Genomic DNA, 17,500 nt, shown 5'->3' with positions numbered 1-17,500 from the left:
GAAGAATCCGTTTACAAACTGCCTCCCCTTCCTCAGGTGCTTCCCATATAGATAAACACAGCAGAGGTTTTTCTCTCTGTCCCTCTCTTTTAAGCAAGTACTTTTTAAAACTAAAATGAACATCAACATACATTGTTAACTAGGGAAACAAAAACCCATGTTTTTGGAACTGATTTTTCCCTAAGTCCTTTCACCCTAGCATTGGGATCCTGAAAGTGAAACCGGTTTGATTATTGTTTGGGCAGATGACAGTTAAAAAAGGAAGCAACAGATACTTAAAGTAGGGAACAAATCCGGTTTGTTGGCTCTGACATAGGTCCTGCCAGTCACCTATGCCTATATAGAAAGCCCTGGGTGAGATAAAGACTTCCCTTCAGCTCTTAGTAACAGTTGCAGAGAAGTAGTAGGGGTAGAGAAGGCTGTAGTCACAGCTTGGAAGAGGGACTTGGGCTAGAGTGTGGACTGTGCAGCTCCAGTGGGACATTTGGACAGAGAGAGGATGAGCTGGAAGGGCTTAGGCTCCATACTTATGCCTGGGCTTCCTGTCTCCCAAGAGCTTGCCCCTGGTAAGGACAGGCTTGTGGCATTAGGTATGAAGCGTGATCCTCTCTGAAAAGGATGCTTAGGTTTCAATGTAGGTCTGTGTAATTAAGCCCTCAAAATGTTTACTGAGGTTAGTGTTGCATGTTATTTCACTGAAACAATTGCTTTAATCCTGAGGGGTTTTTTTAGTGTCTAAAGACCTCTCAATTTTAGAGCCCAGAGGCTCTGAGCTGGGAAGTGGCTCCTGCCTAGCCTTAGCTCTCCTCAAATTAACCCCCCTTCATAATACAAGTGCACTACACAGTTCTCTTATGTGAACCTTAGCTTGCTGTAACCCCCCAGTGGTTAGCTAGAGCTAAGCTGCTTTCATGTACCATGCCCCTTCTCTGGTGACTTATAAACATGATCCCTTTGTACTGTCCTGTATCTTGGTCAGACTGCAACTGGAAGCTGCCCCATTGACTTTTGCATTACTCTCTTGTCCAGGATAGCTACTGACACTAGTCAGGCAAATGATGCTGTATTGTGACACCTTACAGTGCACTCCACTTAAGTGCATTCAGCACCTATCTAATATGCACGCAACTGAATAATCTTGTGCTGCATAACTTGCCTCTTGGTTACAAACACTGGTTATCTGCATATCAGTTAAGTGCATACGTACTTGTAATAGCAGTGTTGATGAAACAGATTAGAACCTGCCAAGTTCAGGGCCTCTAAAGAAACCCTGAATTGATTAGATCCTGACCATTTCAGGCCTACTATTGGAGGCATAAGGCACTCTAAGAAACAAGGTAACAAACCTGAATGAGGTGGGAAAAGCATAGAGAAGGCTGTTCTTGCAGTCGATATGAATTGTTTGCTTTTTGCTGGGGGTAAGTCTGTAATTTGTTTTAAGTTCACAGGTTGTGCACTTAAATGAAGAACACTACTCTTATTTTATTCCAGAAGGGGAGATAGAGAGAGACAAAGCTGTGAGATGTTTTTTATTACTAACTACAGAGTATTTCTGATGAAGTGAGCTCTTCCTGTTCAGTTTGTCTGTAAGGTGCATCTCTACCCTGCCTTAGGTCACCTATTGCTCTCATATCCATGAGTTGGAAGTTGGGAATAGGAAGTTTTGTTCTCAGCTCTGCCACCAGTAGTGGCAGATGAGAAGACCAAAATACAGTGAAGCTAAGTAACATACCCAGCATCACATAGCCAGCAAGTAGCAGAGATAAGAACCCAGCCCAAATCTCTTCAGTATTTTGCTTTTGATTTCCCCTCAGGACAGTGTTTTCCCCAATTCCTGGTGGCATCTTTTTAAAAATAGAATCTTTCTGTATTTCTGCTTGAATTCTAGTCCATAGTTTGTTTATCTTTTCAAACAGTCCAACCCAAGAGTAAGAAAACCTTGGCCAAAAGTGGTGTGAAGAATGTTGTTGTTGTGGAGGGCGTCCGCATTCCATTTTTGCAGTCTGGTACCTCGTAAGTACGGAGTGAAAAGAAACTATTATCTAACTGTGATGGTTAATACAAACAAAACAAAATGGAAAATGCTTGGCTTGTCATGTTTTACACTCTATTAGTGGAGGAGAGATCAAATTGCATTAACTTTTCTGAGTCTGTGGATTGCTTCATTTCTCTCTTGATATTTGTAGGTGCTTTTACAAGGATAATGTGAGTAATGACTATAAAGTGCTTAACGATCTGTTTCTCGCATCTCTGCCAAGAGAACAGTTTGAAGAAAATTGAGGATGAACATTAAGAATTTGCAGGAAAATGAAGTCCTAGGGATGCAAAAGCTGAGTCAGGATGTTGGTCTTCTTGACTTTCAGTGTTAACAAAGCACAGTTAGTAATGTGCAGCCCTGCCAATCTGTGCTTACCTGCCATCCATGTGAATGTACCTATGATTGAAAACTGCTTTTAGTGCTCAGGTACAGTCTCAAAGCAGTAACATCTAACAGTGACTTGCTGTGCTGATTTTTAAATGTATATACCTTTGTTCCAACAATACAGGGGCATACAATTATCATTTCTGTATGAAGAGTAGCTGTAACGGTGATGCCACAATGCCTGTTTTTATACCCGCATGTTTAGAATAGTTTGATAACGCAGATTGCTGTGTCTTCTTCAAGGAAAGTTATGTGAGTCTTCTGTCTGTTACTTACCTTGTAGGTATGCAGATCTGATGCCTCATGACTTGGCCCGAGCAGCATTGCAGTAAGTAAACTGAGCAAAGGATGAGCTAAGAAAGCTAACTGCCATTGGGAATGCTGCGATAGGAGCCTGACCTAGCAATGCCGGGATTCCCAGCTTGACCCTTAGCTGGGTGACTGTGGGCAAGTCAAGTTGCCTGTTTCCCAGTCTGCCTGCAGAGGGTGTTACATTTAACCTCAGAATGGTCTTGTGACTCTGAAGGCTTATAAAGAAGGGTTTCCATGTATGCACATTATTAGTGGGATGCTGCTTCATCCCCTGGCCTGACTCTGGTTCAAGTTAATTGAATTCTGACACTGTTTGGAACCCTAAGACAAACACAGAGTGAGCCAGATTGGAATAGAGGCTAAGAGGGAACTTCTTGGGAAATCTAGAGGAAGCTACCTAGATCACTTTTATTTTCTCTCTCTCTCCTTTCATTTCTCTCAGTTGCCTTTTATCCTAATCTGACTCAATAGCCTTTGTGGGATGGGTTTTAGTTAGAAATAGGGTTGAAAAGTCATTCCATACATGCTTTGCAGGGACAGTGTTGAAGCAGGTGTGTGCCAGGACTGGGAGAGACGAACACAGGGGTTTGGCATTGTTATTTGGGGAGACGGAACATGGAAGGGCTAATGTGCAACTATGCAGGGCCTTGAAAGTAAGGGCGATGAAGTAGGTAAGAGGGAGAAATCTGAATTGGTCAATAGGTGACATGTGGACAATGCAGAAGGACTGCATACTGCTGTTCAGGCATCTGGTGTACTCTGCTTGGCTGGGAGGTGAGCTGCTAGAGATCTGGGTAGCCATCAGCAAGGTGCCAGAGATCTGGGTAGCCTTAAGTTTCACTTGTTGGTTCTAGCCAGGTCATTCAAATTTATGTTTAGTTCTATGTACTTAGTCAGTCCTCTGCTGTAGCACTCAGTGCTTTGGTTTGTTTGAAAGGATATCCTGGAGTTTTTGCATACTGTGTTTCTGTTGAATTAGGAAGAAGTGTGCTGCGTGTTTTTCCAGTACTCTGAAAGCACTGAGTGTTCTTCAGTGAGGAACTCAAGCCACTGAGTGTTTTGAGAGGTTGGATTGATATCCCCAAACCCTGCTTCTCCCCATAATTTTAACTCAAGTATATCCCAGGCTGGGGAAGGGACATAATTACTGTATGAGAAATGTAAAAAGGGAATGGGGTTTCTCTCATCTTGTGTCTACTTCCACTTCACAATTGTGCTTCTATGGGAGCATACGAATGTGCAGTATTTTCTTTGAATTCAAAACTAGCTCCACTCTTGCCCCTGTTTGGTAGGTTAACATTAAAGGTGGATGCTTGAGGATCTTGGTAAAAATACTGTCTTAATGGTTTGCGTATGTGTAACATTCATCTCTGACTTCCCATCCCAGAGGATTGCTGAATAGGACCGGTGTGCCACAAGAAGTTGTTGATTACATAGTTTATGGAACCGTCATCCAGGAAGTGAAGACGAGCAATGTTGCTAGAGAGGTGGGTGATGAGACATAGCTATGCCATAAACCAACAGAAGTAAACTAACCAGAGGTAACTGGTCTTTATGCAAGAACCCGCTCACCACTGTTGTGTAGGGATTGGGGGGAATGCGGTTTGGGAAAGTTGGCCATTCATGCAGCATAACGTACCAGCTAATTGAGCAGGACTCTTTATCCCGTTAAAATCCTAAATCTACCACATATCAATTTATTCTGGTTCTGGATGCTGTAAAATCCCTAATGTGTTATTTCCTGGAAGGAAGGAGTCTGTTATGGGATTACAAATCAGTCTGCCTGCACTGAGTAGTTGGTATCAAATGCTGGCTTGGTAGAAGTACTCAATAAAGGAAAAGAAAATACTGTGGCAATAAAGTTGGCTGATCCAAGACACAGCAGTCAGATCATCTGAAGAGTCTGAGCTTGGCTGTCCTTTTGGTTGACAGACAGAGGGCATGACTTGCTATACATAATACAAGAAAGAGTGCAGAAGGTTAGCACTGGAAAGTGATCTCCCTAACACCAGATATGGTTCTGCTGCCATTAACACAGCTTCTGAAGCTGGGGGTGTTCTACCCAACCAATCCTGTTCCACCAAAAACGATCCCGTGCAAAACTCGTTACTTCATTTCTGCTGAGCCTGTATTAGCAGAGCAGGATGTCTCAGATTTCAGCAACAGCTTATTTTTATATGTCCAAATGTTTTCTTTGGCTCCTGTCTGTCAAACAAACCTGTGGTTTAGTGTTAACTCGGAAACAAGTTCGAACTTTGAGCTAGTTGGCCACAGGTCATTTAAGGAGTGTCTTATTGTGTCAGCATGTTCCAAGAGCTTTGAGGGAGGCCTTCAGTCCCTGTTGTGTCAAAGCTTGTCATTGTTTCCATGATGTATCCTGACTTTCAGCTGCAACAAGTATTTGCTGTTCAATTAGAAGCAAGTGACAACTTGCATTTGGCTGCAGTGTTCAAACACTCAATTCCTTTCTTTTCTTACCTTCGCAAGTGCCTAATAAGGTGAAGAAAATGGGGGGATTTCTGAGCTTTTAAATGCAGTGCAGTGATTTATGAAATTAATGTGCCTGTGTAATATGGGGTTGCTGATGGTCGTCTACATAATTTGAGAAGGCTTTCAGAATCATGGAGCTGGCTTGCTCTCTGCTTATAATAGAAGGAGGGTTCCTCCATAATCAGTGGGCTTGTAGTGCTTAACTTCTGTTGTCTAGGTAGAAGCTTTACAAACGCTTTCAGCTCATGTTTCTTGATAACTAGTTGGCAGATAGTTTCAAGGAGCCAGGAATCCTTTTTTTAATGACTCTTCTGCATTGCCCATAGGCTGCCTTGGGAGCTGGCTTCTCTGACAAAACTCCAGCCCACACAGTCACCATGGCTTGCATCTCTTCCAACCAAGCTATGACTACAGGTATGTTGGCTGCAGCCCCATTCCTCTTCCTTTCCCTTGTTCTTCCTGCACAACTGAGTGAATGTAGCTAAGTGTCCAGAGAAAATTTTCATGCTGTCGAACCAGTAATGTGTAACAGACATTATTTACATGCCCACCTTGGCCTTCTGGCAACTCTTCCAACATCTGCTCCATTCAGGAACATTGTGCACAGCTTCAGTATTGCTCTGAAAGGTAAAGACACGAATTTGATGAGAAAGATGGTGCTGCTTTCTAAGCCTGCACCACCTTCAGTGTAGCCCAAATAATGAAAATGCAAAAGGCAGATTTCTGTGCCAAATCAGGTTGAGAGAGATGGTCACCTCAATTTCTTTCATGCAAATAGCAAGAAGTAGAAGCAAAATTTAGAGAAGGAGGGACAGTATTAATATGAATCTTAATGTTCAAAAGCCTATTATTCTTGGTCAGTCCACTCACCATCCATTTTGTTATGCCTCAGATGGATTACTTGAAATGTCATAAGCTAGAGGCGGACAAAAGCAAATTGCTTGGTTATAGCATGTAAGCTTTGGGATGCTTCTGGTAAGTGTTCCTAGGTTAGACCATTCCTGTTTGGTGAATGCCTTGTGCTTGAGGTGGGAATATCTTCACACATGTTTAGTTTGGGTATGGGATTTTTGAAGAAGATGGTTGGCTTCTCTTAATTACCACATTCATGTGTCAGCTCTTACCAGCTATTGGGAAAGCATACTCTCAGTGATTGGCAGGAGGGCAGGAAATATTTGGAAAGGGAGTGTGGGAAAGGAAGGAAACAATGAGCATGAACTGCCCTTTTCCCATTAGACATGTATAGTGTCTCCAAGAATTTTTTAAAGATTATGGCTGGCGTGTTAACGTACCAAAATTAATTGCCTGCTTAACATTGGGAAGACTTCCCTCTCATTGGATTGTCACAGGCATTTTAAGAGAAGACAGTATAGACATTTTCCGTGCAGCATAATCCCAACATAAAGCATGCTCTCTCTGACTCTATGGTGGCTTTAATTTTGGAGCTGCTACAATGGCTTTGACAATGTTGCTGTTGGCGCATAAATAAAGATACTGTTGTATAAGAAGCTATGTATCCTTGAATTTTTTCTACTGCAAATTCTTGATGGGTTTTTGTCCTTGGTATAAATAGGTGGAGGCCAACTGTTTTTGGCATATGTGTTAGCCCTGCACCCTCCCTGAGTGCCACTCCAACCCCTTTCTGCCACTTTTCTGCTCCTTGTCCTGCCAGGTATCTGCCAGGTCTTCTGTTCTGCTTTCCTCTCCCTGTCTTATCTGCCCTGTGGCCGAAAGTGCTGTCTGTCCTTTCCCCAATCTACTGTGTGCTGCATGCAGAGGCTGCCCATGCCATTTGTGGTGTTTGTGCCATAGGTTGGCCACCCTAGTGTAAATAAGTTGAGCAGTGGCAAACACAGCTTCGCAGAGATGCAGTGGGAGTTTTTGAAGGGCTGTTTGAAGGTGCGGGTTTTATAAATTATTCCCACCACTTTGAGCAAAGGATCCAACATCAGTATTCTCTAAAAGCATCCTAAGCAGACCAACACCTGAACTACTGGCTTAAGTTACATTTTTCACATTCCTGAAGCATAGTCTTTAAGAACAATGCCAAAAACCGCGAGTTGACAATACTGCAGATATTTTGTTTTGTCAAAAATTGTCCTTAGAGATGTCTATGCTAATTGCTTTTGCTTCCAAGAAACCCTTGATTTATATTTCTCTTTTTCACTAATTAAAGAGAAATGTATCTGGCTCTTTCAAGGATGCCTGCCTACACTTCTAATGGTCTTCTCAATCTCTTCCTGCAGGTGTCGGTCTGATTGCATCTGGCCAGTGTGATGTGGTCGTAGCTGGTGGTGTGGAATTAATGTCGGATGTGCCCATTCGTCACAGCAGGAAGATGAGGAAGGCTATGCTCACCCTTAACAGAGCCAAAACCTTGAGCCAGAAGCTGGCCCTGATTTCCAAAATTCGCCCCAGTTACTTTGCTCCTGAGGTGAATCTCCCCCCATCTTAGCAAGAGTTGAGAGGTGGTGCAATGCATTTAACCTGCCACTGCCAAGCCACTCATGAAATAACTTGCTTTCAGAAAAATAACCTAATTTTGCCCCAGTGAAGCATTTAACGTGGCAAAGATAAAGTGGGGTCAGGTTGCCAACTGTGGCTTCTCCATACTGTAGCACTTCCTAGGCTTCAGGGCAAAATGGACAGTGAGTTTAAATCTTTGAATGTTCTGATCTCTGCAGTTACCTTCAGGGTTCCTTGACAATCACTGGATTTCAAAATACCTGAATTCCTTACAGTACCTCTCTCCTTACAGCTCGTTTATTGAAGACAGAATGACACACTATTTTGGCAGTCTAAATCCCTGGCAAAAGTTTTAGAGGGGCAAAGTCATTCTGCAGGTTAGCAGCAGTAACACAACAGGACAGATCTTCCAACCATAGAACATAAAGAGTATTCCTCTCCTGTATTAGTGGGATCTTGGCATTTGGCTCTTAAATGCATGTGTCATTTTAGCTTCTCTGCCCCTGAATGCTTCTGGCTCCCAAGTTCCAGCCCTGTGTGAGTGCGGGTGACTGGCTTGTTGTAGCCGACTCATGGCATAAAGAGAGCTGGTTGACTGTCTGTCATGATCTGAAGCAGTTGGCAATGCAGAGCTGATGGGGTAGATAGGGAAAGGGGTTTATTCCCTGTGAAAGAATCCAGTTGCTTCAGGAGCTCTGTCCTTGCTGGAGAAGTTACTTTTGCACTCACAGTATTGCTGAGACCTTTTATCCTCAGTTAATGGTTTGAGTCCAGACCAGCACGGTGGAAATGGAGATCCATGTCTGAAAGTAGCAAGCCCAAGAAATAGAGAAAGGCTCATCTAAATATATCCGAGACTCTTGTCTTTCACCTGTGGGAATAAACTCATCTGCTTCTATTTGTGATGGGGACGTACTAAATTCTTAAAAAGAATGGTTTGTCTTTAGCTTTCCCTCCAGTACTGTCTGTGGGAGTGGAAACTGCACTGCTGCTCTGGGATCCAGAAGGGTTGGCCAGGGTTTATCTTAGCACCTGCAGTCTCTGGTCCACACATTCAATTCCTGAGCAGCTGCTGGCAGACTGTAAGGGAATCTGGTACAGTGTTCACAGCCCCTGGCAAGTAGCCCGTTTGCCATTTATGTAGTCCAAACCTGAGCATTTCTGCTCTAAATTTGTGCTTCCAAAGTGAGGGACCTTCTCTTGTATTGGTCTAGTTGTAGCTCCTAATGTATTAAACTAATGGTATATGGTAGGCTGTACTATAACTGCCACTGGACCTTGCACTTCTCTTCTTTAGCTCCCAGCTGTGGCAGAATTCTCCACCAGTGAGACGATGGGACATTCAGCAGACCGGTTGGCTGCCGCTTTTGCAGTATCCCGTGTGGAGCAAGATGAGTATGCCCTGCGTTCACACACGCTGGCCAAGAAGGCCCAGGATGAGGGTTTGCTGGTGGATGTGGTACCTTTCAGTGTGCCAGGTAAAAATGCCTGCTTTAGTATCAATACGGATTAGTGTTGCTTTCTTTGTAAAGGAAATGCCCCAGGCTCAGGCTGTGATCTTAATCAAGTGGTCTATTTACTAAAGCTTTAGGGCAGGGCTGAATGAAGTGTTGACAGATCAGCAATTGAGTCAGATTTAAGTAACAGCAAAATGGCGGAGCCAGCTGACTACTTGAGAGCGCTTTGGGGCAATTTTTTCTTTGATTCAGATCTATCCTGTGGCAGTATTTCAAGACCTGTAAATCAGAAAACGGATTTAAGCTATCTTATTTTGCATTTGTACTTTTTTGTAGTTGCTTTCCAAAGCACGTTCGGTTCTAGTAACCAGTAAAACAGCTGGTACCCAGCAAAACATTGATTTGCAGCTTGAGTGTAGTCTCTGTACTCAACTTGGTACTTTTCATTAACAAGAGAGGTGCATGTTCTCTACATCCACACTTCAGCAGTTAAACAAATAAAACAAAATGGTAAAAAAAGTTGTACAAGTAATGATCTGTTTTAATTTACTGGAGGATATTGTTATTCGTGGCTTGCATCATGTTGCGTTTGGCTGGAAATTAATTCAGTAAAAATGCACAAAACTGCATTTTGAAACAAGTGGTGGTTAAACAAGATTACCTTTTAATTTGCTGAAAAAGTAAGAAAAAGTTAAATTCAAAAACATTTGGATAAAAAACTGATTCATTCTCCCTAGTCAGTGGGTTGAACCAGTTGTTTCACATGATCACATTCTTACTTTGCATCTGATTTGCATACATGGATTGGAAGAGGGAAATAATTTCCTGGGCTTTCAACTCCTGACTTTGAACCAATTATTGAACTAAACTAGTTGAAATAAGTGAACTTGGGGGGGGGGGGAAGGCGTGGCATGTGCTGCTACTGTTAAAAGTTTAGCCTTTCAGCAAATTTGTGTTTCTAGTTCTCAGCCAGAGGCTTTTGCTGGATAGGTGGTTGGACTTCCTTGAAAATTTTAGCACCAAACATAAGCTGCTTGGATATGTTTTCTGTTTTTATTAAATTGGATAGAGTATGGTAAATGTAGGCTTGAACATGGGTTGTCAGTACCTTAAATTCCAGTAGATTTATTTTGAAAGAGAAATGCATGTAGTGTCACAGGCCAGCTGGGCGCTGTGAGTATATTGATTTAGTTGCAGACTGACTGAGCACTGCAACTTTATTAGCCACCAGGCTTTTTGGTTCAGGATTGAGGAGGTGATGTTGGAAAGGAAAGAAATGACCATTTTCACTTACAAAAAGGAACGAATTTTACTTATGACAACAAAAGATATAGTTTGCATATATAATAGTTAATAAAAAGGTTAAGCTAATAAACAGACAACATAACAATACAGATTAGAATTGACAGTGATAATAAAACAGATAAAGAAATTAACCAAGAGTTCCCACTTGGTTAGTAACTTATCCATAGTCCCTTGGTTAGAAGATGCACGTTAAGTTGAATCGGCGAAGTCAGACGTCTCTGAACTGGGCTGCCTGAAGGATACCGGTGGAAGCCCCTCAGTCATGATCTGGTCCTCGCTCTCACAGGGAGTCAGAGAGATCCATGGGGGTATGGGACAGCAATGACCCTTCTGTTCCGTCCTTCCCGAGGGTTACTATGATGTGCGTGTTCTTTTATATTCTAATTATGCTAATTTTTAGTTATATAGCCATTCATAATATTACTTTATAGCTGTTATCCTATGGGGTTGAGAGGTGTTAGAAATCATTATAATAAGTTGCTGTCCAAGCTTGTGTTTATCTGATAAGCAAATTGCAACATAACATCTTCAGGTTTAAAATTAACATTACCCTGCCTAAATCCAGCCTCTTCAGAACTCTCTGCCTGCTTTTTTGAGAGATCCTTTCTTAAAATGTACTGGATAAGCTAGGCAGTTGAATCTAGTTTTTATCATCATCAAGGCTAAATTCTGAGTGAGAATGAAATTAGCTGACCTAATAGTTCTCAGCTGTAGCTTTGTCTTTGAGGCCTGGTCAGTTCCACAGACGGTTACAAGTTACATTTGCAGGTTACAAAAATACAAGCTTCATATTAGACAAAAGTTCCAAATGCCTCCAAGAAGCACATATTTATTGCTTATTAATTTCTTTGGTTCTGGCCATCACAATGTAGTTTAAAAAAAATCTAGTCTAAGTGAAGGAATCTTCATGTTGTATGTACCTGAAACATCCCTGCTGCGTGTCCTGATTGGGAATCTAGATTGAAATCACGATGCTTTCTCAACAGGCCGCGATACTGTTTCCAAAGATAATGGAGTCCGCCCTTCCTCAATGGAGCAGATGGGCAAACTGAAGCCTGCTTTTGTCAAGCCCTATGGGACTGTTACAGCTGCCAACTCTTCCTTCCTGGTAATGTTCCCTGCTGCCCACTTGTGTGCTGATACGCGTGAGAACAAGGGATCATTCTCCCTGCTGTGCATTTCTGAGACTTAGGCTTTTCTGCGGTATTGCTGCTTTCAGATCTTTTATAGTGGAACTGTAAAATGACATTTGCTCTTGGGTAAATTCAGTGGAAGAAATACAACCCAGGCATGTGAACTGTGAAGCTTTCAGGCTGCTTTGCCCACTGGCTTCATTTTAGTTGCCTTTGGAGGAGGGCAGAGGGGAGAGTCTCAAAGGCACAAGTAGGACTTGTCGTTGGGATTTGGGTGCTCAGCTACTCTTGGTCAGCTGGGAACCTGTTCCGGTACTTTACTACCCTCCTAGTGAGATTTTTTTCATAGATATTAGGAAAAACTTTTTCATTAGGAGGGTGGTAAAATACCGGAACAGGTTACTCGGAGAGATTTTGGAATCTCTATCTTTGGAGGTTTTGAAGACTCGGGTAGACAAAACCTTGGGTGGGATGATGGAGTTGGGGCTGGTCCTGCTTGAAGCAGGGGGTTGGACTAGATGTGACCTCTTGAGCTCCCTTCAACCCTTGTTTTCTGTGATTCTGTAAGCTTTTGAAAGTTTCCTTTCAAAGGTGATGATCTTATCCTTATATTGCAGCACAAAGGGGTTTCTGTACTGGCTAAAAATAAGCTTTCCTTGTGTTCTGGATAAGTCTGCCCTTCAGGCTATAAAGTTATGGTGGGCCTTCTCAAGTGTGTACCAATATTCACTGCTTGGAGCTTCAAGGGACCCATAGGGAAATAGCAGTTCTTCAAGTTATATATTGGATATATATTTAGTCATATATTGGATGCTGAAGGTGCACTACTCATCTGTAGGTTGTTGTGGAAGTAATCGCTGCTTCAGATAACCTGATATCCATGTACTGAGCACACTGTGCAGTTCAACAGCAGTAATCATTGCACAGATGCAACAATTGTACAGCTATGAAACCCAGACTGTGCAAGCAGACAGCTTCCAAAGTGGTGCCTACGCAGACCTGCATCCTGCTGAAAACTTGAGTGAAGAGCCATGTCTTTGTATCATTGCTGCCAGAACAGCCATTCGCAGGTCATTGTGTCCATCTGCGTCCACCAATGCAGGATTGATTGATGGTTACTTGGTATTTCAGCTTGTTCTTTGTCCAGTGAGCGGGTTTCTTCCTTTTTTCTTGGGAGATGGATTCTCCCCAGCTGTTTTTCTTGCCTGAAGCCTCCCTTTGACTGATTGTAGCTTTCTGATGCCTGGTTATGTGAAAGTGTAAATACCTGCTGTGCATTTGTAGTACAGTAGCACCTCTGGAAGGGGCATCCAAGATTGGGCCCTGCACAGACATGTAGCAAGCGACTTGTCTTGTTTGCACTGTATGAGAGTACTTGTGTAGTTGCTGACTGGGACCTTCTGGCTGTTTCAGACTGATGGTGCTTCGGCGGTCCTGCTCATGTCCGAGGAGAAGGCTCTGGCAATGGGCTATAAACCAAAGGCCTACCTTAGGTGAGAGGAACTGTCTCTTCTGCCTTCTGAATGCTCCTCACTTTCTCCCCCTTTCAGTTCTAACAGCACTTCTCTTGTGCAGGGACTTCGTGTATGTGTCCCAGGATCCAAAGGACCAGCTCCTGCTGGGGTAGGTGATGGGAGGTGGCTGGTACTGTCAGACACTTCGAATTGCTGGGTGTTGTCACTTGCTAGTGCTGAATCCTTTGCTTGCTGTGATGCTGAATGTTTTATGGCCTTTGGGATACCCCCAGCCAACCTTGGGCTGGCCCTGCCCCAGAGGACCTGAGTATGAGCATGCTATGGAGAGGGAAGGAGCTGAGGCAAAGGTTGCAATGTCAGAGTCCCATTGCAACCTTTGCACAGTAGACTTGTGTGCCCTTATAGTGTGGACATGAACTTTCCCCAAGCAGGGAGTCAGAGTAGTCATGCTGAGAGAGCTTGAGCAGCTGAGTGTGGTGAAATGCAGCTGATAGGGTCTCCACTCCCCTGACCAGCAGAAATGGGCAAAGGAAAGCTAGCTCTAGAAATGGAGTGGTCCGCTTGCCTCGGCCTGTGTGGGGTGAGTGAAAAACTCCAGCTCAGGCCAGGAGCGCAGTAGGGAGATGGGGCGGGGGGGGGTTGACTCCATGGTGAATGTGCCTCAGTGCAACATGTTCTTATACCACTTCCCCTTAGCCCAACGTACGCGACTCCCAAAGTGCTGCAGAAGGCCGGCCTGACGCTGGCTGATGTCGATGTGTTTGAGTTCCACGAAGCTTTTGCTGTAAGTATCTCCGGCAGAGTGTGTGCAGGGGAAGTCTCACAGGTCCAGCAGTACTGAGTGGCTTGTGTGGCTTCTTCAGCAGTTAAGGCTTTGCTTTAGACTTTGTTTCCATGTGTGGATAGAATATGCTCTTAAGCTGCTATCATCAGATGGAGGATTGTGTAGAGACACAGTTATCTTATGCAACAATGGCTTGTGCAGAAGTAATCTGTGTACTTGGTTTGTCCTGAGTGGGCAGCATGATGAGTTGATTAGGCCACGTTATTCTGTCTAGGCTGTGATCTTTTTGTGATGTGGCCCATATAAATGAGGTTCCCAGGGGCTGGTGGCATTAACTCTTCTCGTCCTAATGAAGCTCAGGGTACAGAGACACTGCTGCTTTGCTCCCATTCTGCCCTGCGCTTTTGTCTAAAGCTGCTGCTGTCTCTGCTGAGTTGTCTTTGCTTCCTTTCCAGGGGCAGATTTTGGCTAACCTGAAGGCTATGGATTCTGATTGGTTTGCCCAGAACTACATGGGCAGAAAGTCTAAGGTAAGGGCATGTTGGGAATAGTAACAGCTCAGAGAAGGCCTGCACTGCCATGCCAGAGCTTGTGTTGGTGTGTCCAGGGTAGCTGTTTTGTGTCCTGAAGATGTACCGTTTTAGGCTGGCAGTCCCGAGGCCTTGCAGAGGTACTTGGATGCAACCTCTGGCACTGGCAAATCACAGGCAGAAAAGGCACGGCCACTGTTCTGGTGCTCCTTGGATTGTAAAGTTGATGGGGAGACAAATTGCTTTCTAGCCACCTTGGTGTATAACCTGGCAGCTTTAGCCCTGTGTTGCTTGCAAGCACAGGGAGCCCTTGTGCAGTAGCCACCATGAGAGAGATGAGCACACGTCGCACTGACTGCTTCCCCTGGCAGCACCTAGGCAGGGGCCTTCCATGCCTTCCTTTGTTCCTGCAGGTTGGAGCCCCTCCTCTGGACAAGTTCAACAACTGGGGCGGTTCCCTGTCCCTGGGACACCCGTTTGGTGCCACCGGGTGCCGGTTGGTAATGACGGCTGCTCACCGCCTGAAAAAGGAGGGAGGGCAGTACGGGCTGGTCGCTGCTTGTGCTGCAGGAGGACAGGTAAAAAATCCTGGTTCCTCTTGGTGCTGGGGATTCTGATTCTGTGCACATTAATGCAGCTTCGAAACCTCTCCTTAAAGCATCCCTAATGGAAAGGGCTGGATTTGCTTTTGCAGTGGGTTTCTTTGCCACTCCTTCCACCTTTCGCTGATGGCCAGTGGTGGTTGTCAGTGTCTAGAGCCCCTGAGGGAGGTTCAAGTAGCCTCCTCTTTGCTTTGCTCTGGGGTTTGTCTTGGGCAACCAGTCCCAAAGATCCCACCGAGCTGTGGTTAGTCAAGTTCCTCGTGCTGGTATTAGGAAATCATAGCATCATGGAGAAGTGGGGCTGGAAGGGACCTCCATAGGCCATCTGGTTCAACCCCCTGTCTGAGGTAGGATGAGACCTGTTCAAACCCTCCCAGACAAATCCATTGTCCAGCCTCTTAGCAAAACTATTGTTAACCCTGACGGAGCACCAGACTTCACACCCAATCCTTCCACAGGGAAGTCGGGGAGACCACAGCAGCCAGCTTCCTGCTGCTGCAAATGTTACTCTTGAGAGATCCCAGGTGGAGGCTGTGTGCCTGCTACAGAGGAAGGCAAGCCGCCCCAGTCTATGCTGATCTGGCTAGGGTGGAAAATCCTTCCTGACTCCATACCTGGCATCAGCCTGACCCTGAGCAGGGTCAAGAGCCTCTAGCCAGGACCCTCCAGGTTTGGTCTCAGCAGGGTTCTTCCCCCAGAAAGAGTCCCTACATGAAGAGAGGTGAGACCATTTCCGTGCTCCAGGCTGCCTGTCTGGAAGGCACTGCACAAGTACTGGTTCAGCCCCTGTACTGCTTGCTCTGGGGGACTTGTCTAAATGCCTTGGTGTGGTTTGAGAGGCCACATCCAGACCAGTCCTGTGTCTGCAACAAACCGGTGCAGAGAGAGCAAGCTGGGGCTCACTGGAAGCAAGCTTTGTTCAGGTCTTGAGCAGCCTGTGACAGACCTCACCCCTCCCCTGGAACAAATGCCCTCTCATCGCCAGCAGCACTTATGGGGTGGCGCCAGTCAAGCCGGTGCCTGGAGAGCCCTGGCACCAAGTTGACTCCATTAGTCCTCCTCCTGCTGCATGGCTAGCCCCTCCTGGGAGCAAGTCTCTTTTCTTGGCCCTGCATCCGTCAGTGCCTTTCCATAACAGTGCTTCTCTTCTCCATTTCAGGGCCATGCCATGCTTGTGGAACTTTACCCCCAGTAACGGAGCAAGGGACAGGCGAACGGATTGGGATGTCCTGTGCCAGGCAATGCCATTTCAATGCATTAATAAAAGCATCCTTATGATTCCTCCTAGAAAGGATTTTTGGTGGCCTTTGTAAATATTTCCTAGTTAATCCCTGGTAATGGCCTGGAACCACGGAAGACTCTATGGCCGCCCGCCCCGCCAAAAAAAAAAAAAAAAAAAGTGTTATCGTGGCTCTTACATCAGCGTCAGGGGGTTGTGTAGCAAATCACAGCTCAGTGGTAATGTTTTATAGACAGGACTTCTTATTGAGTAATGCAACCAGTGTGAGGCATGATGTTTTGCACTGGGGAGGATTTGATGCATCTGTCTGTAGGCTCAGCCATCTGTTTGGTGTGTAACTTTTAAAGAGAAGGACATAAACGGTATTGGTTTGTATCAAGGACGGCTGCTGCAGGATGCAACAGCCTGGGGAAGTGACTAACTGCATTAAATACGACTGTCTGTCACCGCTTGTCTGCCTTAATAAACCAGAGAAGAATTCAGAGTGGACATTTTTTTTTCCTGCTACTGATGCTGCAGGTTTCAAGTGCTGCTTATTCTGAGGTTTTATTTAGTTGGCAACATCCCTGGTTGGGCCTGTTCTGGTTCCTTGAAAATTAGAATATGGGGCCCTGTGGCCTTTTGCTATGGGCTCCATGCTGTGCTACAGAAGTCATTAAAAAGACCCACAGCAAAAAAGCCTACCTGATGCCTTTTATGAAACTGTCCTCAGCCTGCAACTGCTCCCTGACCACAAATATGAGCTTGTGCCCAATACAAAATTCTGTAGCACCTGGAAACATTAGTTTGCACCAGTGGGAGATGACTTGCATTCAGTAGCAAATGTGGTTTTGGTTGCATTGTCTTCTCCCCTGTGTAGATGGGTGGTGCTCTCCAAGCTGAACATACAGCTGAAGTAATGGGAGGCTTGCTTTAGCATCAGCCTGCCTGGGCTTGTATCTTTTCTGTCATCTCCTAGTCCCCCAGTCATCTTGCAGTACCTCACATGAGCTGTGGCTTGTGCCATCTTTGGGTGTTGGGAGGGAACAGATTTGGCAGTTTCTAGGAAGCCTTGTTGGAAGCTTTTCCCCCTAGCTCTTTTTTTCCTCTGCAGGTGTCATCTGCTCCAGGTCATTTAATGCACAAACTCTGTCTCTGCCTTTGGCAATCCTGTTGTTAAGACAGTTTGCAGTTGGTGCTGCAGGCTGCATCTTGGGAATAATGCTGTTGTCTCACAGACAATAGAGAAACTGTGACGTGGGACATGCACAGGCAGTTCTACTGTGGCAAAATGGGAAAGAAAGG

At 44.8% G+C, this 17,500-nt stretch overlaps 1 protein-coding gene across 1 annotated transcript in view; it reads left to right on the top strand.

Moving 5' to 3' along the window:
• HADHB (hydroxyacyl-CoA dehydrogenase/3-ketoacyl-CoA thiolase/enoyl-CoA hydratase (trifunctional protein), beta subunit) overlaps positions 1–16,698 on the top strand; it is an 18,645-nt gene extending 1,947 nt beyond the window's left edge. Inside the window, exons 3-15 of the mRNA XM_019538120.1 lie at positions 1,896–2,013; positions 2,706–2,750; positions 4,122–4,221; positions 5,551–5,638; positions 7,471–7,658; positions 8,988–9,168; positions 11,439–11,560; positions 12,999–13,078; positions 13,161–13,208; positions 13,757–13,844; positions 14,300–14,374; positions 14,788–14,952; positions 16,136–16,698. Of these exons, the coding sequence (XP_019393665.1) occupies positions 1,896–2,013; positions 2,706–2,750; positions 4,122–4,221; positions 5,551–5,638; positions 7,471–7,658; positions 8,988–9,168; positions 11,439–11,560; positions 12,999–13,078; positions 13,161–13,208; positions 13,757–13,844; positions 14,300–14,374; positions 14,788–14,952; positions 16,136–16,171 (1,334 nt within the window). The 3' untranslated portion in view covers positions 16,172–16,698. The remainder of the gene's footprint in view (positions 1–1,895; positions 2,014–2,705; positions 2,751–4,121; positions 4,222–5,550; positions 5,639–7,470; positions 7,659–8,987; positions 9,169–11,438; positions 11,561–12,998; positions 13,079–13,160; positions 13,209–13,756; positions 13,845–14,299; positions 14,375–14,787; positions 14,953–16,135) is intronic.
• Positions 16,699–17,500: the final 802 nt, after the last annotated feature.

The sequence above is a fragment of the Crocodylus porosus genome, unplaced genomic scaffold (genome assembly GCF_001723895.1).
Source record: "Crocodylus porosus isolate Cpor-Errol unplaced genomic scaffold, CroPor_comp1, whole genome shotgun sequence".
Taxonomy (NCBI): Eukaryota; Metazoa; Chordata; order Crocodylia; family Crocodylidae; genus Crocodylus; species Crocodylus porosus.
The sequence above is the reverse complement of the archived record's forward strand: the minus strand, read 5'-3'. Positions and strand labels throughout refer to the sequence as shown.